A 23784-nucleotide genomic window follows, 5' to 3' on the forward strand; every position below is an offset into this window, starting at 1 on the left:
TTGAGGCTCACCAGACAAAAAAAGGATTCGGGAAGGAAGGTGTGAAGATTACTTGGTGGTGGTAGCAGTCACATCCCTACTGATCCCAAACAACCCTGTCAAAAGGGTGGGTGAGAAGGGTGTGATTGCTCCTACTCTGGACAAAATGGCCTCACCAAAGCTGCGTGTCAAAATCATCTTGCTTGCTACCTTTTAAGGCTCATTCTGAAATAAAATCCTTTATATAGTATTTCTGTTACTCATGGAACTTTCCATTGCTTCAGCTATCTATATTCTAGGATGTCTATGTGATAACTTGCTGGGTGTGGGAATGAGTGAAGGACTAGAATTCAGATGAGCATAAAAATCACACCATCAAGAGTAATGTGGGAGGAAGATTCATCCTTCCTCAAGAGAGGAAGGTTCATAATGCTCTAGAGACTTCAGAGATCGGTGATCACAAGAAGAAAACCCTCCCTCTCCTCTGTCCTGAAGGTGGCCTCAGCTCTACAGGTGAGCAAGCAGCTCTATACCCAGGCCTTGAGTCTTAGCTATTCACTTAGATCACTATGACTAGAACTCATGAAATACCAGCTACTAGTGGGGCTTTGCAGTTTACGGTATGCTTTTACATGACTTATGTGGTTATTACTGAAACAACATTTCTCATTAACATATCAGGGCATTTTTTATTATGTTTTTTGTGTTTACATTACACATATTACACAGAAACACTGTTCTCTTGGGCTTTTTTCACTGGAAACAATATTTTCAGCCACTAAAAAGTATTTGAAAATGTCATTTATAAACATTTCTTAGAGTCTTATTTTTGAAAATGGAAAAGCAAAGAGAAAAAATTTTAAAAGGCTTATAATCACATTACCTTAGTCATTTCTATTAACATTTCAAAAGGTAGAACTCAACTATTATATGTCTAAAAAATATCAAATGATAGAGAAAAAAATACAATAGAAAAAGCCTCTTTCCCCCAAATCTAACTAACCAGTAGTTCCCTTCTCTAAAGGAAACCAGCATCAAGTTTGCTATACATGATAAACTTATGGTGTGTGTGTGTGCCTATGTGTGCATGCTACTGTGTCTTTTTTGTATATACATGTACATCTGTGTTTAAATGTTTGTGTGTATATTTTCATGTACGTTAAGGAACACATACTATATACACTGCTTTGTATCTTGCTTTCATAATGAATCTTGAGAACTTTCATAATCAGCATATACAGAGCTTCCTTTCTCTGGATAAAAGCTGCCTGATATTCCACTCCATTCCACTCCACTGTAATTTGTTTGACCAATTTCCTATTAATGCATATTTAGTTTGTCTCAAGTTTTTTGTTTCTTTGTCTTTGCTATTACAAGCAACAATACAAAGGATATCTTTGTAAACGTATTTTGGTGTTTTTTTCATGTATATTCATAGAATAAATTCTCAACAGTGGAATTAGTGAGTCAAAGGATATACGCATTTTGAATTTTTGATGCATATTGGGAAATTAGAAATTGTTCTCCAAAAAGGATGAATCAACTTACACCTTCATCAATAATATGAGAGTATCTCTTTTCCTACACCCTTGACAATACTTTATATTTAGTTATTTTTAAATGTGTCTAATTTTTAATTTATTTAATTTTAATATCTATCAATATTTTATACTTATTGTTTGGGTTTACACTTCTTTCATTATAAGCACCTCTTAGCCTTTTGTACTTCTGTTTCTGTAAAACAGAATTCTGTAGTCTTGTCCGTTCTTCTACTAGATGACATGCTTACTGGTAAGCATAAGCATTTTGGAAATTAAAGAAGTTGTTCCTTTGTCTCGTATGTTTGCAGACATTTTTCCCCGTGTATTGTTTATGGTGTAGCTATTTTTATTTTAATTCCTACATAGCTACTTAATATACTTTTTAAAAAACACTTTCTTAAGTCAAATTTATTTATTTTATTTTTTAATTTATTTTTATTTATTTGACAGAGAGAGACACAGGGAGAGAGGGAACATAGGCAGGGGGAGTGGGATAGGGAGAAGCAGGCTCCCCACGGAGCAGTGAGCCAGATGCGGGATTCGATCCAGGACCCTGGGATCATGACCTGAGCCGAAGGCAGACGCTTAACGACTGAGCCACCCAGGCGCCCCTTAAGTCAAATTTATATATCTTTTCTTTTATAGCTTTCAAGTATCTGCTTATAAAGGTCTTCCTGCTTATAAAGGTCTTCTCCATTCTAAGCTTATAAACACATTCATCTATGTGCTCTACTTGATCTTTTATGATTTTGTTTTTTTATATGGTATAACAATTTTTAATCAATATTTTATTAAAACATAATGTACATTAAAAAGCTCACAATCGTAAGTGTGCAACTTAATGAGTTTTCACCAAATAAACATTCCCATGTAGCTAACATCCAGATCAAGAAACAAAAACATTATCAGCATGTCAAAGCCCCCTTTATATCCCCTTCCAATCATTACCTCCCTCCAAAGGTAATCCCTTCACCCTCTTGACTTCTAATATCATGCATTAGTTTTTCCTATTTTTGAATTTTTAGTAAATCATCCCGTATGTACCCTTTTGGATCATTTAGCTCAACATGATGTCTGAGATTTATCCATGCTCTGTGTAATTTTAGTTTGTATATTTTCATTCCATGTACAAATAATAATTTATTAACTCATTCCACTGCCAATAGATATTTGAGTTGTTTCCATTTGGGGGCCAAGATAAATAGTGCTGTTACAGTCTTTGGATATATTTATACACTTTTTTTTTTTTTTGGCTAGGCTTATCTTTAGGAGTGGAATTGCTAAGTTGAACTTTTGTAGTTATTTCCAAATGGTTTTCCAAAATGATTGTACCAATTTATACTTTTGCCAGCAGTGTATGCTTTACATCCTAACCAACTTTATATAATCTTTTTTTCATTTTAAGCATTCTGAGGGGTGTGAATTGCTTTCCCACTGTGGTTTTAATTCACATTTCTCTGATGGCTAGTGATGTTGAGTAGCTTTTCATGTGTTAATTGGCCATGTAAGCATGCTTGTTTGTGAAGTGCCTGTTCAGGTCTTTTGCCCATTTTCTACTGGATTGTTTATCCTTTTTCTTATGGATTTATAGAAATTCTTTATATATTCTGGATAAGAATCCTGTACATCCAAGTATCTTCTCCCACTCTGTGGCTTGTCTTTTCACTCTCCATGCTATCTTTTGATAAAAGAAATTCTTAATTTTAATATTGTTCGATTTACCAATTTTTTTCTCTTATTGCTAGTGCCTTTTGTATCCCAGTGAAACATTCATATTTTTTTTATTTCTTTAGAAATTTTTAAGCAGATTAATGAAATTTAGTTGACGTAATAAACTGCACATATTTAAAGTGTATGATTTGTTAAACTTTGGCAGTGATGAGTAATGTACATTATCTAGATTATGATGATAGTTTCATGATTGAACATATATGTCACAACATCGATTTTAATGCTTCAATAATATTTCATCCTATGAAAGTGTTCTAATTTGTTTCTCATTCCTCTAATACTGGGGAGTAAAATTGTTTTCCTCTTTTCCCCATCATAAAAAATAATAGCCGTTAAATGTCACAGAGATGAAACAGCATGTATGAACAGGAAATAATGGATATGGTTTGTGGAAGACAAGATGTGCTAGGTTGCTTAGCAATGCCATTATGTGAGGGAAGAAGAGCAAGAGCGTTGCATGGGATGACGAGGAATGCTCAAGCTGTGCTGTGCTTCAGTAACGAGCTGTCATGTGTAGTGATGTACAGTCCTGAAGTGATAAAGTATGCAGGCAGCAGAGCAAGAAGCGCTGGCCTGGCGCGCTGACAGCTGCCTACTTTCGGAGAAACTGACTGAAGCAGGAAAGAAAAGACCTTTCTCCCTTCTTAAAAATGGTTTTAGTTACAAGAGCATTTGCTCATTTTTTAAAAATCAGGGAATATTTGTGCATCAAGTGACAATCATGCCCCAGACCCAGTTCCACTCCCTATCGACAACCCCTGGAAGTATTTTGGTATGTAACCTTTCAGACATTTTCTGTGAATAGTTTTAAACACATACAAACATGTACATATATACACATAAACATTGTTTTTTTAAAAACAGGACTGCTAATAAAAATAATGCTAGGCAACTTGCTCTATTCACTTACTGTCTTGTGGTTCCCTTTCCATCCCAGGGTGCTTCAGGTGTGCCTGCTCCCCTCCTTCTCCAAACACAGCTCAGGATGCAGCTGGTAGGCCCCGGTCTCAGTGTCAACACCTGGAGCTCTGGTTGAGCCCACGAGGCGGAGTGAGCAGCAGAAAGACAGCTTGCCTGGCAAGTGGGTGGCTGGGTACCGACAAGAACCTTCTCTTTGGCAGGTTTTGCCCCTTTCCCACACAACCGCACTTCTAGGATGAGTGCTGGTTTCAGCCCCCTCAGGCACCTTCCCCCTCTTTGTCCCATTGCCTCTCCTCTAGTCCAAGAGTAGCAAACTCAGAAGCCTACAGAAGCCCAGCAAGTCAAGTAAATGAGTGAAGCAGGCTCAGTAGAAGAGTGTTAGAACTGTCAGAGGTGGAGCCCTGTTTTAATGGCAGCCACTACTCACACCACCACTCACACACATCCCGTTGTAAGGGGGGGATATTGCCAGATCTCTAAATTTTCCTTGAAGAAGTCATGAGAAGCCAGGAAAAGTCTTGAGAAGCTACAAATCCAAATTTTATGAGAAATCTTCTGATTTTCAAATGTCAGCCAGCCAAATGTTTTGGGATGTACTTAGGTCTTTACCTTTTCTTTTTCTTTTTTTATTTTTTAAGATTTTTATTTATTTATTTGAGAGAGAGAGAGAGAGAGCACATGAGAGGAGGGAGGGTCAGAGGGAGAAGCAGACTCCCTGTTGAGCAGGGAGCCCAATGCGGGACTCGATCCTGGGACTCGAGGATCATGACCTGAGCCGAAGGCAGTCGCTTAACCAACTGAGCCACCCAGGTGCCCTACCTTTTCTTTTTAACATAAACTTTATTTTTTAGAACAGTTTTAGATTTACAGAAAAATGGCAGATAGTTTAGAGAGTTCTTGTCTACCCTCATACCCACATTTTCCTAATACTGGTACAGTAGGTTGTCACAATTAAGGAACCAATATTGATACATTAATATTAATAATTTATTCAGATTTCCTTAATTTTATCTAATGTCCTTTTTCTGTTCCAGGATCCCATCTGGGATACCACATTACATTTAGTAGTCATGTATCCTTAGTCTCCTTTTGACTGGAACAGTATCTCAGATTTTCCTTGGTTTTGATGACCTTGACAGTTTTGAGGATTATTGTTCAGGTATTTTGCAAAATGTCCCTCAGCTTGGTTTTTCTGATGTTTTTCTCATGATTAAACAGAGGTTATGGGTTTTCAGGAGAAGGCCACAGAGATAAAGTACCATTCTCAAAACATACCAAAGGTACATATTATCAACATGACATATCCTAGTTGATGCTGACCTTGGTCACCCAGATGAGGTAACGTTAGATCTCTCAACTGTAAATTCACTCTCCACCCCCCCTTTTTGTACTGAACTCTATGAAAGGAAGTCACTACTCACAGCCCATACTTAAGGAGTGGGGAGTTGTGCTCCACCTCCTTGAGGACGGTGTTTCTCCATAAGTTACTTGGGACTCTTTCAGCACAGTCTTGCATAACCAACTCCTACCTACCTTTCTGGCTTCATCCAACTGCTCCTTCTCTCCCCCAGTCCAAGCTCTCATGCTACAAACCTGTACTTGCCGGTGCCGGATAGTACCATTCTTTCTCTCATCTTTGTTCTTGCTATGGCCACTCTCTGGGCAGAGATGTCCCATGGCTTCCTCCCCTGCATGTTCAATTCCCTTTTAACCTTCAAGATTGCTCAAATACCCAGCACTCTAAGAAGTCTTTCCGGAACTCTGTCTATATTAGGGGACTTTCCTCTGTGTCCCCAAATACCCAGTGCATGTCTCCATCCTGGCATTCATCCATCTCTATGGTTCATTCTTTACATCCTCTCCTATTAGACCAATATTTTGAGAGCAGGAGGTGTCTTTTTTTTACTTGTCTTTCTATCCCCTGTGTGTATGCAGTCCATACATCAGACACCAACGTTTTTTGAAGGAATGAACTAAAAAATTTACTGAATCCCAGATATAAGATTTCTTCTTTGAATTCCCAGTCCTTCTGTCAACACCCACCATATTTTGCATTGCATTATGATTACTTGGGTGCTTGTCTTATTCATTTTAATATCTCCAATACTCTTCAAGGGCTGAGATCATGTTTTGTTTTTCACACAGTTTCGTGATTTTTTTTTTTTTTTTTTTTGCTGCTGTTGTCTTTTCTGTAATTTTTTAGGACAGTGTCTTGCACAAAATAGGTATTTAATAAATTTTTGTGGAATGGCTGAATGAGTTAATGAACAAATAAATGAATCTGCCTAGGGATGTAGCTGATGAGAATGGATTACACAAGGAAAGGAAAAATAACAGTCTCGAAAATAAGTGATAGAATTGTTCAAAAAAAGATTTTATTTTAAAGTAATCTCTACACCCAACATGGGGTTCAAACTTATAACACCGAGATTGCCTACCCACCTTGCCAGCCAATAAATGGTAGAATTTTCACACTGAATGAGGTTGATTTGTAATACCACCTAGCACATTATTTCCAAATTTTTACCACATGAAAATAAATATTACCTTTAATACAGAAATTTGAAACATGACTGTATTCTAAATGAAAAAGCCATTTTGCTCCTTAACAACAGAGAGTCAAGCCTGATTTAGGTCTTAGGTGGCCCTTCCCCCCAAAAAAAGATACACCATGTTACTCTTGGAAATAGCTGACTGGTGTATACCATTATGTTCTTTCCTTCCCTTTAAAATCCAAGGAACTCAAATCCAAGATTTTTTTAAATAACATGTTTTTCTAACTGTAATTAAATCTAATTCTTTGTAAGTGTCCACTGCTAAGGAGAAGTGAATAGAGGGGGCCTCACTCAGAAGAAGTTGAATGAGGAGGGAATTTAGCCCCTCTTTTTCTCTACCCAAAAGTACACTTTATGAATATTTCCCACTCAGTATTTGATTATAACAGCCTGTAGAGGGCGTCCTTGCACCAAGAGCCATAGGGGTTTGAGCACTGCTAAGGAAAAAAAAGTTTCAATTATGACCACACTTTCAGGAATCAAAGAAAATGTCTGTTGTGTTTTGAAATTATCTTAATTGAGAGACAATTGCTATTAAAATGTTAAAGGGCTCTAAAGATTGCCTAACGTATGTGAATACACTATATAAAGGAATAATTACTGAAATGAAATCAAAACTAATAAAATGTTTGAAAAGAGGTAAATATTTTTATTTTAAAGGAAGAATGGCTGTGAGACTTGGGACCTAATTATGATTTACTTATCAGTACGAGGTATAGTGGCTAAAAGAATGGGCTCTTAGATCAGAGTGCCTGGGGTTTGAACCCCGATTCTGCCCCTTACTAGCTGAGTCACCACAGGCAACTTACTGGGCTTTTTGGAACCCTGCTTCCCAACAGTAAAATGGAAATAATAACAGTACCTACTTAAAAGAGTTGAGGATTAAGTAAGCCTTTAAAGTACTTATAAAGTTTGACATTTCAAGTTCAAATCAGTCATAATTAGACATCTTGTCTAATTACTTTTAAAGATCAACAGTTGTAAAGTCGAAAATATTTCATAATTGGAAATACATATTTTGTTCTTTTTAGTAACTTCTCATGACCTAACATTTATTTAAATGCATGCACCAGTTCGGCTTCTCTTCTGTTGTTTCTGTTTGTTTTCCCCTCTTGAGGTGTCCACTACTCTACAAAGGGCTGAGTGAAACACCACACCCTAGACACTTGATCCTTGGGCATTTGTCGCAGCATCTGGGTGCTAAAGAACAAAGAGAAGTAAACAACCCTTTTCTGAGTCTGAAATCTAAGGGTTTTTTTGAGGTTTTGTTTTTTTTTTAACCTTTTGCTTCCGTTTTCTTTGCGCAGCGAAGGGATTAGGCAGGGGGCAAGTTAAATCCCTTCTGCTGGGGTCGGGTGGCTATGTTCGGCTGTAGCCCACTGCCAGCCCACTACTCTTCGCATAGACAAGGCCAGAGCCTTGGTCCTGCCCCCAGGCGCCTGTGATTTCAGTACCAGTACTCCAAGTTTCTGGAAACCTCGGCAAATATTAAGAGCCCTATCCCCGACAGGGTCAGGTACGCCTGCCATCCAGCGTCCAGGGAACTCTTCCCGGCGCTGCCGGGTGGGCAGGGAGAAGAGCCTCCCCAACTGTGAAAGCACCCTCTTTGCTGCCTGACAAGTGCGGAGTGGAAGCCCTGCGCCCCGAGCCAAGCCCAGCGCCTGCCATCAAGGGCACCCCTGGACGGCGGGTCGGGTTTTACACGGATGGCAACGCGCCAAGTTATCAGCGTCGAGCGGCTCAGAGAGGAATGGTAGCGGCGGGAAGGGAGAAGTGGAGGAATATGCGCCTTCCTTCGGCACCCGCATGGGGATGGAACTCGTCGTTGCCGTCGTCGTCGTCATCCTCATTATCATGACTGTCCCCGGCGCTTAATCAAGCCGTGCGTGTCAGCCCTCCCCGTTTCCCTCAGGCCCTGCCTCGCCAAGCAGGAGGCAGAGGCGAGTGACGCCCCAGGGGCCCCACCCGACGCCCCTCTCCGCAACCGCCCACACCACGCGCCCCCTTCGCGCGCGCTCGCATCCGCGCCCCGCGGCGTGGACGCGGCCTCCGAGGGTCCCGCGCCGCCCGCGCGCGCCCCCTAGCGCCCCCCAGTGGCGGCCACCTGCGCCTCGCCACTCCTCGCTCGCACCTCATTCGCGCGCCCTCCCTTCCCGCTCTTCCTCTCGGGCGGTATTTAACCCTGGGGCTGTTGGCCTCGCCTGCGTGCTGGCATCTCCTGCTTTGCCAGTCTTGCGTCTCCGCCGCCCCTCTCCCTCCCGCGCCCCCTCCGCCTCCCCGCCGGCGCCCGCTCTCCCCTCCCACCTCCTCTGGCTCTCGCGGGCTCTCTCGCACCGGAGCCTGGAGGCGGCACGCCGGGCCGTCTAAGCGCGCACAGCTTTGGCTGAGGGAGGACTTACCGGCCGCAGGTTGGGTAGGTGAGGCAGAAGGAGGTTCAGCGGCGAGAGCCACCGGGAGGGCGGTCCGGAGGAGCATGGCCCCGAGAAGCGCCTTCCCTGGCGCCGCGCTCCGGCTGTGGAGCATCCTCCCGTGCCTGCTGGTGCTGCGGGCGGAGGTCGGGCAGCCGCGGGAGGAAAGCCTGTACCTCTGGATCGATGCTCACCAGGCGAGAGTGCTCATAGGTAAGGCTCCCGCGCCCACTACCTTCCCCTACCTGTGTCTTCGCTCTCTCCAGCGCTTCTGTTAAAGGAGAGATGCATGCATTTAAGTATGTTTTTACAACTTAATTTCCAAGGAAGGTTGCTCCCCTCCACCTTTTAATCGGCTATTTTCCACCTGAAAGTGTATGAACTTCTGTCTCCAGAAACCTAAGCTGATCTAGTGTTCTGATCATGCTGTTGCTAGTTTCTACAACCCTACGTTTTAGGGTGAACCCAGCGCTTGTTAGCACCCGGTGACTCCCTGTGCACTCCCTTTCCTGAAAGTATGTGTCTGTTGGCGCTGTTCTTATCACATACAGAGGAAAATTAGTTGGTACCCAGACAGGTGCTTTGTGTATAGAAATGGCCCATACCAATTCTTTAGTGTTCTTTTTAAGTGCGTTTTCTGGTTTGGATTCTTTTAAGTCTGCCTAGTTTGATGGTTTTGTTTATTTATTTATTTTTTTAAACAGGATTTGAAGAAGATATCTTGATTGTTTCTGAGGGGAAAATGGCCCCTTTTACACATGACTTCAGAAAAGCACAACAGAGAATGCCAGCTATTCCTGTCAGTATCCATTCCATGAATTTCACCTGGCAAGCTGCAGGGCAGGTAAGTACTGATAACCAGAAAGGGTGGAGAAAATTACCTTTTAATATTTCCACCGCCTGATGGCAGGTAGAAGTAATACTGCGTAGTGTGTAGGCTGGTACATTTTTACAACTTTGAAGAGTGATTTCTCAGGTGAGTTCCAAAGCAAATAAAGAATTAACTCCTGTTTATTTAAACGTGTCACATAAACTAAAGATTCCCAAAAGAAAAAGGTAAGCAGTGTTCCTAAGCTTGCTATTTTGATATGACTCCGTGTCTTCAGGCTGCTAGAGACAAATACCAACATCACTTCTTTCTATGATCATTGACATTAAAATTTAACATAATATCTATGCCAGAATAAAATATGTAAAACATATGGGGGAAAAAAAACACAAAAAACCCCATAATATCTAAAAGACTCTTTGCCATAGTATATACCAATCCCTTTTGGCATTATTTATACTCTACAACAAAATTTAAAATCTGTAAATATTTTTGACATTGTGCATTTGAAAAAATTTTTGAATGTTATTCACTGGAACAGTGTAAATGCTACATAGTTCTGGTTGAAGTTCACAACTTCAAAAAGTGTAAGAACATTTGTAAAATATTGCAGGCTATTGATATTTTAAGTACCATTTAAAATACTTTCATATGGAAAAAGAAAACTACAATATATTTTTATGGAGGACTATTCCTTTTATTTTTTAGTACATTACCATCCTTTGTATGTTACCTTTTGTACAGTTCCAGTAATACATAAATGACCTCCAATTTTGGAAAGAAAGGGAGGATAAATATTATATGAGTTTAATTTCTTTTGTGCAGTTGGAGAATTTACTCTAGAGGACAAAGGGTAAGTAATAAATTCTTTTGCTCTTTAGTTGGTAAAATGTGTCCACTATGAAAATCATTGTAATTATAATTAAAATCACATTTTCAGGTCTTTTTTTATTCTAAATTTACTTAAATGGTTATTTTCATGAAGAATGTGATCCAGAAAACACTTTATAAAAAGTAATTATTTTGAATTGAAAAGCCACTTTGGGTCCCTCTAATTATCTGTTATATTTTGGGTGTGACCATGACCATTTTAAATGTCTTTTTTCCCTCAGGCCTGTTCTCTCATTTTTTTTTTTCTAAAATAAACCAAATCTAGGCCCATCAACACTTCCATTGTTGTAAAAAAAAGAAATAGATGTTTTGGATCCACCGGAGTTCCTAACAGGAAGGTCATCTATTCTAATACCCCCATTTGGTAGATAAGTTCACTGAGGCTCCTATTGCTCTAAAGAGATTATTCTTTAGATATATCTCTAAAGAGATTATAATTCCCTCTTCATACTTTATGGACAATTAATTTTGGAATAGTGCAAAATCAGTAATAAAGCAATGAATGGCCTTTTACCATCTCCTTTCTTTTCACCTGAATCTATCTGTGTTTGACTACTTGGCAGAGGAGATCAGTATTAATTCTGTAGTTTTAAAAAGGATATTTTCTTTACCTATACTTTTATGAATTTATAAGAACCGTTAGACGATAGCTTAACTTACACCCCCTTCCTGGCTGAAAGGGTTTGGTAACTGTAGGAGAAGCAGAAAATGTCAACGGTTCTCATTTATTTATTTTTCATATGCATTTGTCTTCTGGAGAATGGAATTTGAAGCAAAGGCTTAAATGCTATGTCATCTCCCCTGTCGCTTTATAGCATAGTGCATGTTTGCAAGCACTGACATACTGTGGAGTACAAAATGAATTGCGAATCAATCTCAGGAATGTCCCTTGTAAAGGATTAGAGAAGATATTGGAGCTAGCGTGGAGATGAAGCTTCTAGCATCTTTCTTTTGTTTAGGTGTTGATCGCCCTTGTGGATTATCTCATTACACAAGACAATGTTAGCACCTCAGTTCAGTTATCTTGCTCTTTATGCTTGGTCTGCTCTGGATAGGTTACCACAGGTAACTTCATGAACTCTGGTGTCTGTTTTAATTAGTTGGGAGGGTAAGTGAGGCAGGCAGGATCTACACAATGCTAAATAGCGGGACATTGAAAAATATTATTTACATTTTACTTATTTTACTCAATAAAGTTATGTGACTCCAGCAGGATAATTTTTGAAATGCATGGAAATTTTGAAGATGAGAAAAATAATCACTTCAATACCAATTAAGTATTTTGAAAGGCATCTCTGGCTAAAGCCAAACCACATCAAAACATCTACATGGAAAATGAAAAGTTCATTCCATTATCTAGTTATTTCATCCAAATAATATCAAACATTTAGGATTTCAACACAAGCAAAAACACACAGCTGATTAACAAAATTTTAAACTTAATATTAAAGTGTTTTGGCAACACGTGGAGAAAGTTAAACTAACTTTAGGATTGAAGACCTAGAGGCAGTAGGTGTTATCTCCTTCCAATAAATTATTAGTCCATTAACCCAAAGTATTCTTGGGGCCATTTGAAATAACTTTTATGTTCTACTTCAAACAAGTGCAGATAAAAATTACAGTGAGATTCATTTCCCCACATCAAGTAAGAGTGTTTTGAGTATGTGAAGAATGGTGCCTGCTTGTATGTAGCTGATGCCCTATTAGGCTTTTTGCAAGACTATTTGATTCTGATAGCAAAAAGCTTGATAGACATCCTTTAACTGGGAAATTTTACTTCCAGAAATTCATCCCAAGGAAATAATTATGGATATTAATAAAAATTTAGGTGCAAGACTGTTCCTCATTGTGCTATTTATAAAAGTAAACATGGGTAGAACTTAGAGGTCCAGTGATAGTGGCAGGAGAATGCAATGAAGCATTAATAAGAGTATTCTAGACATCAAAAAAAGAATATTCTAGACATCTACTCACTGCCATAGAAAGATATTCATGACAGATTAGGTCAACAGCCTATCACAGTATATTTTGTTTGATTCCATTACAAAATATGTAGGCAGACATAGGAATAAACATCTGATGTATCAGAGGTTTTTAATTGATAGGGAGCTAGGAAGCATTTTGAGCACATTTATGTTCCTTACATATTGGTAAATATTGCACTCAATACACTGTATCTTCAGCCTGTAACCTCTGATTCTCCAAGGTGTCAACATTAGTTACATCTGTGTATATTACATTTTTATTTTTCCACAATGAGTGTGTATTGATTTGTAATTTCAAAAACTATTTTACATTAAATGTGTGCAAAGCACTATACTTTAGAGTTTAAACTTGCATGATGTTCTACATTATAAATAATTTACTTATACTTATTACCCAGTATCATTTTTACAGCATAAATCACTCAACAAAATGGTAAAACAAATGGTTTTCATGACTGATCGTAACTACGGAGCCCAAATAATTCACTAATGCTTATCTGATTCTCACCAGATTCTTTCAAGATCCCTAAAAATCTGCCTAGGAAGGCCTTCCTATCTGAAACCAGATGACCTGACCTCTTTCACTGAAATCCTCATTTTCCATAGAAAACCCTGTCTCTACTCTGTAATCTCCCATTTAAAATACTCATTTTCTGACATGCCCCTTCTCAAGACCTTTAGATCAGAGAAGAATTTCTATTAAAGAGGTTTAGGCTTAAGGGATTTTTAGTAATTAAGGGAAAATACCCTTTATTGCTGTATATAACTTTTAATAGTTGATATTTTTCAATGAGGCATTCCTTATTCTAATTTTTCTCTAAATTTGGGACAGGTAGGGGCCATGAGTTGCCATTTTGGTTTTCTAAATGATGCACTAATTAAACATTTTATTTGGAAAATAACCCTTTCTAAAACTAATGGCTTTCAAATAAAACTTTAATGAGAAGTTTTGTTAGACAAATCTGAATTCTAATATTAGGACACTGCTGCTGATTTCCATATGAATCAATTTGGTTCAAGGCCAAAATTTTTTGTTTATATAGATCATTTAAATAGATTTTTATTTATAAAGATCATATAGACTTGATTTTAGTAACTGTAATATAATCTATCACCTGCATATAGATGCTAAGGTACTATGAATCTAGTACCCAGTTAATTGGGCATCTCTTTTTATGTTGGCTTTTTTTTTTTTTTTTAAAGCAGTGGTGATGGATTTATGCTGAGCCATTTGTACTAGTTTTCCAAACTTCTTATGACCAAATGCCTGGATTTCTGAGCTGGTTGGCAAGGGTTGGGGTGAAATTGGTGTGTATGGAATAGAAATTCTCTGGGTAAAGATAATCAGCCAGTATTAACTTCCACCCCACCACGTGGATTACCAAGCAAGCTCTAACCATTTGTAACAACAGGTCCAGATCTTAAAGTAAGCTTGTTTTCATGTATGGTGGTCACAATTCTTATAACCACTGGAAGTCAGTGATAGAGCCTCATTTTTCTCAATTGCAGGATGTTTAAAAACAAAACTGAAAAGTGTCATTGTGGATACAGGAAAGGAAGAGGAGAATTTTGTCTGGTGCCCTGGGAAGTGGGTGGTCACATGTATATTTGAGAAGAATTGATTATTGAGTTAAACTGCAGAAACATGCTCCTTTGTGTTATGTATCACCATAGAAAACAAAATACTACATATACTGAAGATGCAGTGTCTCGAGTGCAATATTTATCAATATGTAAGGAACATAAATGTGTTCTTAACCCTTCCTAGCTCCCTATCAACTAAAACACTTCTTGAATGATTTCAAACTGCCAGAAATAAGAACAATAATAACACAAGATCAAGTATAAGAAAAGCTCAAGAACTTTGCCGGGATAGTGGTGTCCTCGTGAATGACTCCAGTCTGTAGCACCCAAATTCAGCTTTAAAGTGAGGAAGGTCCAGTTGGCAAAAAGAAAAGTCAAAAACAGATCATTTTCCTGAAAACGGACTCATATTTTTGTGATTTTTTTTAAAAAGTGGAATCATTCTACTGACATGTTTCCATAATATGAACTAGTTAATCCAATTCTGTCATAATCCAGCTCTGTCATTTAAGTGCCCCTAAAGCTCCAGGTAGCTTGTTTTTGCAGTATAGTGTTTGATATGATGTCCCACTGGTCCCATTAAACTGGCTGTAGTGTGCAGTCTCCAATTTCCCACTGGACTAGTTGAGGAAAGGAGACCTGTATGAAAACGTTTCTTTCCTTCTTTTCTCCCCTGACAAAAATGAAAGAAAGGCAATAGAGAAGTGAATTTTAATTCAAGTACTTCCTGTCCCTCTTCAAAGGAACTGCCAAATACCCTTAACCATCTTCTTCTAATTCCATAAGTTATGGTAACACTGATTATTATTATTTAAGTCCCTTAATGTGTACTGTCTGCATTTTTTCCTAATGGAGTTATGATGGTTTGGGTAGTTACAACCCAAGTGGTTGCATACTTTCATACTCCTGGGGTTGGCCATCATACCTTTGCAGTGGTTTTATGTCACCAAATGGAGGAAATGCCTCAGTTTTTGACCCCTGGTCCATGGTTTCAAAGTGGGAATGTGAATATGTTTACATACTGTGGGCATGATTTTTTTAAAGAAGGTACTCATATCAAAAACACAGCTTTAAACTTTTAATGTTTAGATTCTGCTATGCTGTGGTATTTTGCATGGTGGTGTTATGGACATGCCACTAGGGATCAAAGAGTAATTCTGCAGAGAGCCCATTTCATTTAGCAAAGCAGGCATGTGCCAGCCATCTGTTCTATCTGCTGATAGAAAACAGCAGTAAGTTTCTCAAACTTTTGCCAGAAAAAAAAAAAAAAAAAGCCTTTATTGCTTAGAGGAGATGAGTTACAAGGTACCTTGTAAGCCACATGTGGTTCTATGGCAATTTACATGGCCCAAATGTAAACTCTGCTATGTCTTCCGTACACGGTGGTATAGAGGCGTGTAAACAAGCCCTTCACCGCTACCCTCTGTGTTTATTCCTGACTTTAAAATGCTTGCAGAAATAAAAGTCTTTTAAATTGTTGTGGTGAAGTGGAAAGGAATGATATTCAATAAAGCATTTTGTCTTGGATTAAACTCATTTCATGTCAATGTCCCTGATGTGTTGTGAGAGGAAAAGTTTGGGGATTAAGAGTTTAGTGAAAATGTTCTTCATCCTGTAGCTGGATCTCTGGAGGAGACATTGGCAAGTCAGAACTTCTTTGGCTGCAATAATTTAGCCAATATGCCCCATTTGCCAGCCTGGGAGTAACTTGATTACATTGCTGTGAACCCTTCTTGGATAGGGGGTCATTCTCCCCTGCAGTGTTTCTCTGCCTCAAGCACTCAGTCAATCAACAAACATGGACACGGAGTCATAGAGCACACAAAGAGGAATAAGCATGGTCCCTGCCCTCAGGAAGCTAATAGTCTAGGAAGCAAATATTCATCATACTCATCCAAATGAGTTAGAAAGTATAGGATTGGTTGAGAGCACAAAAAAGACCACTCTTTTCCCTGCCTGGAGGAACGAGAGGCGGGAGCTCTTCACTGAGCTCACTGAGCAGGTGATGTCTGAATTAATTCCTGAAGGATGTGGAAGCATTCATCAGATCAGCAAGGGAGGAAAAGTACCTTCCAAGTGGAGAGCTCAGGATGTTCAAGTGCGTGGAGGTCTTAAAGGGAAAGGCATGTTCTAGGTGATCATGAGGGGCCTCGTATCCCATCTGAGAGGTCATGGAAATTCAGTGAAGGGGACGTCAAGGTCAAATAATGGAGAAGCGTTCTGAGGGAGGAGAAGAAGGTAGAAACAATTCAGGGAGATTTCTCTCTTCTCTGCTGTGAAAACAATAGACTCAACATTTTGCAGGTTTGTCCCAGGGATATATTAAGTAAATCTTTGGTTTATGTGTTGGGTGGACAGTGGCTTTTCTACAATCATCAATTAGCTCTTCTTTCTTTTGGAACTTAAACTTTTGGAAAACTTTGTAATGGTTAGTCTCAGCTCCAGGTTAAATTATCTTTGGCAGTTAAGGTATGGAACTATTAAAAAATCGCATTTTGTGAGTGCATAGAACTTCTAAAAAAATCAATTTAATTTTCTAATAGAACTAGAACTTTGAATTTAATGTAAAAAGAAGCTTAAAAAGGAAAATAATATGTCGATTTGTGAAAGAATTGATTTAGCATCTATTTTCCACTCCCATACCTTTTTAAGTATCATAAAAGTACAATAAAGGTATAGAAATTACACTTGGCAGGGGATGCTTCCTTCTGTTTACATGATGAAAAGTGGACACTGGACATAGATGTATTTAAAATAAGCCTGCTTCTTCAAGTATTAGACTTCTGAAACTTACTAGTTAAAACTCGAAAGTCAGGGGCTCCCAGGTGGCTCAGTCAGTTAGGCATCCGACTCTTGATTTCATCTCAGGTCATGATCTCAAGGTCGTGGAATCGAGCCCTGTATAGGGCTACGTAATCAGTGGGGAGACTGCTTGAGATCCTCTCTCTCTGCGCCTACTCTCCCCTCCAAGAAACACACACACACACACACACACACTCACACACACACTCACACACTTTCTCTCTCTCAAATAAACAAATAAAATAAATCTTAAAAAAAAAAAAACCTTCTAAAGTCATAGGACAATTTCTGTTCTCTTTTTTTCTCAGACATGTGGATTTTGTCTTCTTTTTGAATTTTATAGATGAATGTGATTAAAGAATCTTGAAAATTGTCAGGCATCCTTTGAAATGCATTTACCTGAATCAAACTCATAGAGCAACTATGTCTTGTGTGAGCCTGAGACAGGACAGATTCAGAATTGACTTCTTAGCTGACAATATGAGGAAGGGCATGAACATAGTTCTTGCTTGAAGGCTCTTGGCCAGAACACAGATCATGTCCTGGGGAGGCAAAACATGATTAAGGACCAATTGTCTGCCCTTGAGAAAATTAGAAGCTAACTGGAGAGGCAGATATATACAAACAGATCATCCTAATAATTGCTGGGAAGTGGTACTGTGGCAGCACTAGGACATTCTCAGCTTATAACGAGAGCACAGAGTGCAAGTAACTCCAGAGCTGAGTCTGACTATTGAGTTAGCCAAGCAAAAATGTGGAAGAGGGGATGTTTTTTAGGAAAAGGAAACAGCTTAAGGCAAGGTATAGAGACCAGAAAGACATTATCTGGGAACCAATACTTTGGTGTGGCTGGCGTGTATGTGCAAGTAGGAAGTAAAGAGGTGGACAGGGGCTAAGTCCTAGAGGACCTTGTCCAGTATGGTAGTGCATCTGGGATTTACTCTACAGACAGTGTGGGGTCAGTCTATGAAAAAGTATAAAGCAGAGGACAGTAGTGTCAGAGTTATGTATTTAGATCCTTGTGTCAGGTGATGGAAGATAGTTTTGAAGGGGCTTGACTGCAAGGAGAGAAATCAAGGATAATAGGATACAAGATCAGGGATGAAGAGAAGAGAAAAATGGATTGGGGAAACATTTAGGAGATAAAAATCCAAAAATCTTGGTGTGCTAGGAATAAAGAGCATCTCACTTCCTCCACTTTCTGCTTCATTAACTTGGCAGTAGCCCTGTTAGCCTTTCTGTCCCCTACCCCCAAGCTCATCCTTCCTGCCCCAGGGCCTTTGCACATGAAGTTGTCTCTGCCTAGAATTCACTCCTGCTAGATTTCTGTGTGGCTTGCTCACTCATTTCCCCCATGGACGATCAAATGTCACCTCCTCTAACAGCTTTTCCCTGCCTCTCCTCTATAAAACAACCACCACCACCCTCATTATTCTTGAGTCTCCTTCTCTGCTGTTCATTTTTATGGCCCTTAGAATAATGATTATACCTGATTATATTTGATTTTAATTGTTCAACCCTCCCATTCAATGTAAGCTCCTGAGAACAAGGACTTTGTCTTGTTCACCATGTAACTACTCCAGGTCCTAGAACAGTTTCTGACACACAATAAGCAGTCGATAACTATTTGTTGAATGAATTAATACATAAGGTAGATCCCATTATTATTCCCATTCAATAGATAAGGTGACCGAGGCACAGAGGAGCAAGAGAAACATAGGTAGTAAGTGGCAGAGCTGGAATTCAAACCTAGACAGCGGGGATTCAGAGCCCTTGCTCTGATAAGTGCTAAATAGAGGTATGATCACAGAGTGGGAACACAGAGGAGGCAACAGCTAACTTTGGCTGAGGAAGGAGGGAAAGGCTTTGCCAGAGAAGATACAACAATTGAATTGGGACTTGAAGCTGTTTAATCAGCTGAGACAGGAGTCGGGTGTGTAGGAAGGAGGGCTGTCACAGGCAGAGGCAAAGGATCTGTGCAAGTGCATTCTGGGAGAGGCTAATGGTGCCCTAGACAGGGGCTGGATGTATGTATGCAAGGGAAATATTGGAGGTCAGGGCCAGGGGAGGGGGGCAGTATGTGTGTGTGTGAGGAGATGAGGCTGGATGTTTGGGAAGGGCCAGAAGGAGAAACAGTAAAACCCGTGGAAAGGTCACTTAACCCAATTCTTTTATCTATAAGAAAAGCAGTTTCGATTACCTCTAAATGTCTTCCAAATTCTAAAATATTATGATTCTATCTCTTAAGTGAAATATCTTCAGTCATTTAACATTAATGGTAATACTTTCATTCAAATTGCAATACCTGTCTCTGTTTTTTTAAATCAAGGCAGAAAGATTCTTCCTCCAAAATTGTCTTACTGTCAAATTTAAAAAGGTTCATCTCAGAATACTCATGTATTTATTGTATGTCGATGATAATAGTCAATACTTGCATAACACATATTCTTGGCCGGTCACTTTGCCATATACTCTCTCATCAGATCTTCACAGAAGGCCTGAGGTAGGCGCTAGTATTGTCCTCAGTTTATAAATGAGGAAACTAGGGCACAAGGAAGTCAAAATATTTGCCTAAGACCATGCAGTATATATGTTTATATACGTCAGAGATCTTCCTGTGATAACTTCTGCAATGTCTTCTCATTCAAAAAAACAACAATTCAAAGAATATTCATCAAAGCTTACTATGTGTTAGGTTCTGAGAATACAAATTTTCATTGATCTAACTGCCTTCTAGGAATTCACCAGCTGGTGGTGAAGACTGGCATATAAGGCAATAATTGTGTTGAGTTCTCAGGGCCCACATGTGCAGTTGGATGGGATTTCTTTTGTTGCACAAGGTAACCTGACCAAAGTGGCAAATTCAACCTGCCTGAGTTGAAATCTAGCTCATTTCACTTGTCAAGTCTGATAGCATGCCACAGAGCCACCTCTGTCCAGAGGGGACACCTCTACCTAATTTGCACAGAGCCTTCATATGGGCTAGGTGGCCCTCATTAAATGCCCTAAGAGAAGTGCTATGGGAGCATAAAGCCAGAGGGTTTTGCCATTGATCAGGTAAATTTACAATTACTTATATTCTGAAGAAGATATCCCAGAAGAGGTAACATCTAACCTGGGTCATGAAAAATGTTCAGTAGGCAGAGAGTGGCCAAGACAGGTGGGGCTGGACTAGGTGTTTTGTGTATACTGAGTGACCCATAGGAAAGTACACAGGATTATGAATCATTGGTGTAGTTGGAGAAGGACTATCAGTCCCAGAAAGCTCTGGAAGATTATGATTTCTGTATGCCATAGTTGACTTATCTTATGGAAAATAGGGAGCATGATAATGTAGATGGTAATGTCATGTCTGCATGAAAGATAACTTTGGTGGCAGGGGAAGGGTAGATGCTGGGGTGCCTGGCTGAGGACTAGGAACCAATTAGGAAGTTATTTAAGACATTACCAGGTGACAAGAGTGTGAAAGAAGGTGGGCAGTGGGGAGAGGGAGGAAGGAGCAGATTCCGGAGATGTCAGTATAATTGACACGTGGGTGTTATGGAAATGAGGGACTAGAGGATGACTCCCAAGATGGATGGACAGATGGTTGGATAGTTACGTCTTAACTGAGAAATTAATTACAGGAGCAAGAGCAGAACAGTTTGAGGTACAAAAGCAGTGGGGTCCATTTGGAAATGCTTGAACACGAATTTTCTGCTGAACATTCAGATGGCAGAGTCTGGTATGAATTTGAAAACTTGAGTCTAGAGCGAAGATATGAGATGTAAAATAGAAAGACTGATTTTGGACCTTTGGGGTTTTTCTTCTGTACCTCCTTCTCTTCCTTCCTTGTTTTGACCTCAACTTGATAAATATTTGAGGACCTACCTAATGCCAAAGCTTGTGCTGAATGCTAAATATATATATATATATATATATATATATAAATTGTATATGAAGATTGCCCTCAAGGAGATCAAGCTTTCCCTCAGTCTAATGTGACAACAGAGATGAACAAAACAGCAAGAATGCAATATTAAATATGTTATAATTGCAAAATGAACAAGGTGCATAACTCTGTTGGGAGAGGTATGAATTAATCTACATAGGGTTCCCATGAGAGACGATGGACTCTGAAAAACAAACTGAGGGTTCTAGAGGGGAGGGGGGTGGGAGGATGGGTTAGCCTGGTGATGGGTATTGAGGAGAGCACTGGGTGTTATGCACAAACAATGAATCATGGAACACTATATCTAAAACTAATGATGTAATGTATGGGGATTAACATAACAATAAAAAAATTAAAAAAAAATCTACATAGGGTTCCTGGTGTTCTTCAGGGTGTAGCCTGAAACCTGTAAAACTAATATATGCATACTTGGAACAATTTCTCTGCTCACCTTCATGGCCTTTATGTACTTGACATAGTTGGGCCTCATGTATTCTGCCTCCTACTTGCCATTGTTATTACTATTTTTTGGAAATGAATATGCCAAATGTCGCTATAACACTAGGTGACAGAGAAAGTCATCTCTCCAGAATTAAGCGTCTAGAACTACCTTGAGGAAACAGTCTGTGTGGGCTGAAGATAGGCCTGAATAAACCTATGCCATAGGGTTTGTTAGGATGCCTCGTTCACAAGGGCTATTCAGTATTAGTCATGCATGCACCACCAGGGGGGTGATTCACATCTGAAGTCAAATCCACGCAAATTATCTCCTACTTAAGGCAATACCCAGATGGATCCCCAATACACTTGTAAAATTACTCTGATATCTGCCTTTTGAGGACTTAGTGAAGCTATTTAATTCCTGTCATTTGTAACTACAATCAATATTCCTGTTTCCAGTTGGAACTTGATTAAGACTTGGAAATTGTACTTATATTGCTGTCACTTACAGCAGTAGCCAGCAGGTGGCAATATAAAAGTTATTTCTTTGTGGAATTTTCCACCTCAACATTTCTTAAGGCTGTGGGGGTGCTCTCTGTCTAACAGAGACCAATTTGTGGGGTACTGTGATCTGACGTAACTCATTTCAATAGACCATTTATATATGAAGTAAGTTAGAAAATAAACTCTCTCAAATTCCACTAAAAGCATTATGACTCATCATAGATTTGAGAACTCATCCTAAATAACTATAAATGTGAAAGATTTCGTTTTACACATATTTTCTATTTCTTCCTTTTAAACAATTGCTCGATTTCAGGCTGGAGTCAAGCTTTGAGCATCTCTCCATATTCATCCAGTGTTTTCTTTGCCTTCCCTGGCTGTATCTTCAGGTGTCAACAGAATAGCAGGGTTAGAAGAGATCCCAGAGCTCCTCCACCCCATCAAGCCCAACGGTTTCTGAAGCATCCATGAATCGTGGTCTCTCAACCTCTAGTAGAACATGCTCCGTGGCATGAAACTTACTAGGGCAAATGTTACTGAATACTTTTAATTGTGTTACTCAGAGAAAGTTTTCTTCATAATGGGTTACCACCCACCTTCCCGCTGTAACTTGGATATCCCAAAACACTAACAGTCTGTGGGCTCCCATTTGGAGAGTTCTGCCTTGCATTTATACCCTGAAGTCCACTGATTTGTCCTCTCCATTGCAGATGTAGGGTCTCTGGTTCATTTACTCCTGCTTCTTCCCTAGTGAAGACCAGCTATTTCTGTGAGTTCTTAGAAGGACTCTGCACATGCCATCCTGGAGGGAGATGTCTTGACCTCTGCTGCTACAGTGCGGCCCTGGTGAGACCCGCCTGTCAGGTGTAGATGCAGCCTCTCCATGCTCCCCAACATATAAAGACTCAAGGGGCCACAGAGGGCTGTATTCTCCATGGGCCTCACAGTCTCATAGCAACTTGGTGTCCTGTGCTGAAATGGGGAGTCTACCCCTTTCCTCAATTTGACATTGAACGTTGCCACCTGGCACCGAAAACAGCATGACTTAAGACCCTTGACCCCCACTGGACACCAACATTAATTTCCTGCAGCCCATGTCCCCACACACCCCCAATTTCCTCAGCTCCTTCCCATGAGCAATTTTGCATTTCTTCAACCTTGATCCCTAAATATGTAGCAAAAGTATAAAATGATCACAGATGGCATTTACTGGTACTCTACTCTTTATATTCTGATGAGAAGAGAGTTCATTGCTAGAATTGGAGATTACTTCTAGAATTGTGAAATCATCTTTTAGTTTATAAAACTTGTGTGATAAACTAGAGAAGGAGAGGAAAAGGGAGGAGGGGAAGAAAAAAGGAAAATAACTAACACTTATTATGGTATTCTATGTGCTAGTCATTGTGCTAATAATCACTTTTCATCACTGTCTAGTTTAATTCAACAACCTAGGAAATAAGTGCTACTACTATTTCCATTTTACAAAAATGGCAACTGGGTCACAAAAAGGTAATGCAACTTGCCTAAGGTCACACAACTAGTGAGGAGTGGAGCCAGGATTTAAGCTCAGGTAATCTGACTCCAGAATCCATGACAAAACAGCAACTTGAACTCTTTAAAATAGAGATTTCCTGAATCGGCACCTTTATTCTTTAGACATTCTATTGCATGCACACCATGTG

At 39.5% G+C, this 23784-nt stretch overlaps 1 protein-coding gene across 1 annotated transcript in view; it reads left to right on the forward strand.

Annotated features, from left to right (window-relative positions):
- The first annotated feature begins 8923 nt into the window (after nucleotides 1–8923).
- Nucleotides 8924–23784, forward strand: part of WIF1 (WNT inhibitory factor 1) — a 67066-nt gene continuing 52205 nt past the window's right edge. The window contains exons 1-2 of the mRNA XM_032421029.1: nucleotides 8924–9348; nucleotides 9840–9979. Coding sequence (XP_032276920.1) covers nucleotides 9201–9348; nucleotides 9840–9979 — 288 coding nt within the window. The 5' untranslated portion in view covers nucleotides 8924–9200. The remainder of the gene's footprint in view (nucleotides 9349–9839; nucleotides 9980–23784) is intronic.

Source organism: Phoca vitulina, unplaced genomic scaffold, assembly GCF_004348235.1.
Source record: "Phoca vitulina isolate PV1807 unplaced genomic scaffold, GSC_HSeal_1.0 scaffold23, whole genome shotgun sequence".
Taxonomy (NCBI): Eukaryota; Metazoa; Chordata; class Mammalia; order Carnivora; family Phocidae; genus Phoca; species Phoca vitulina.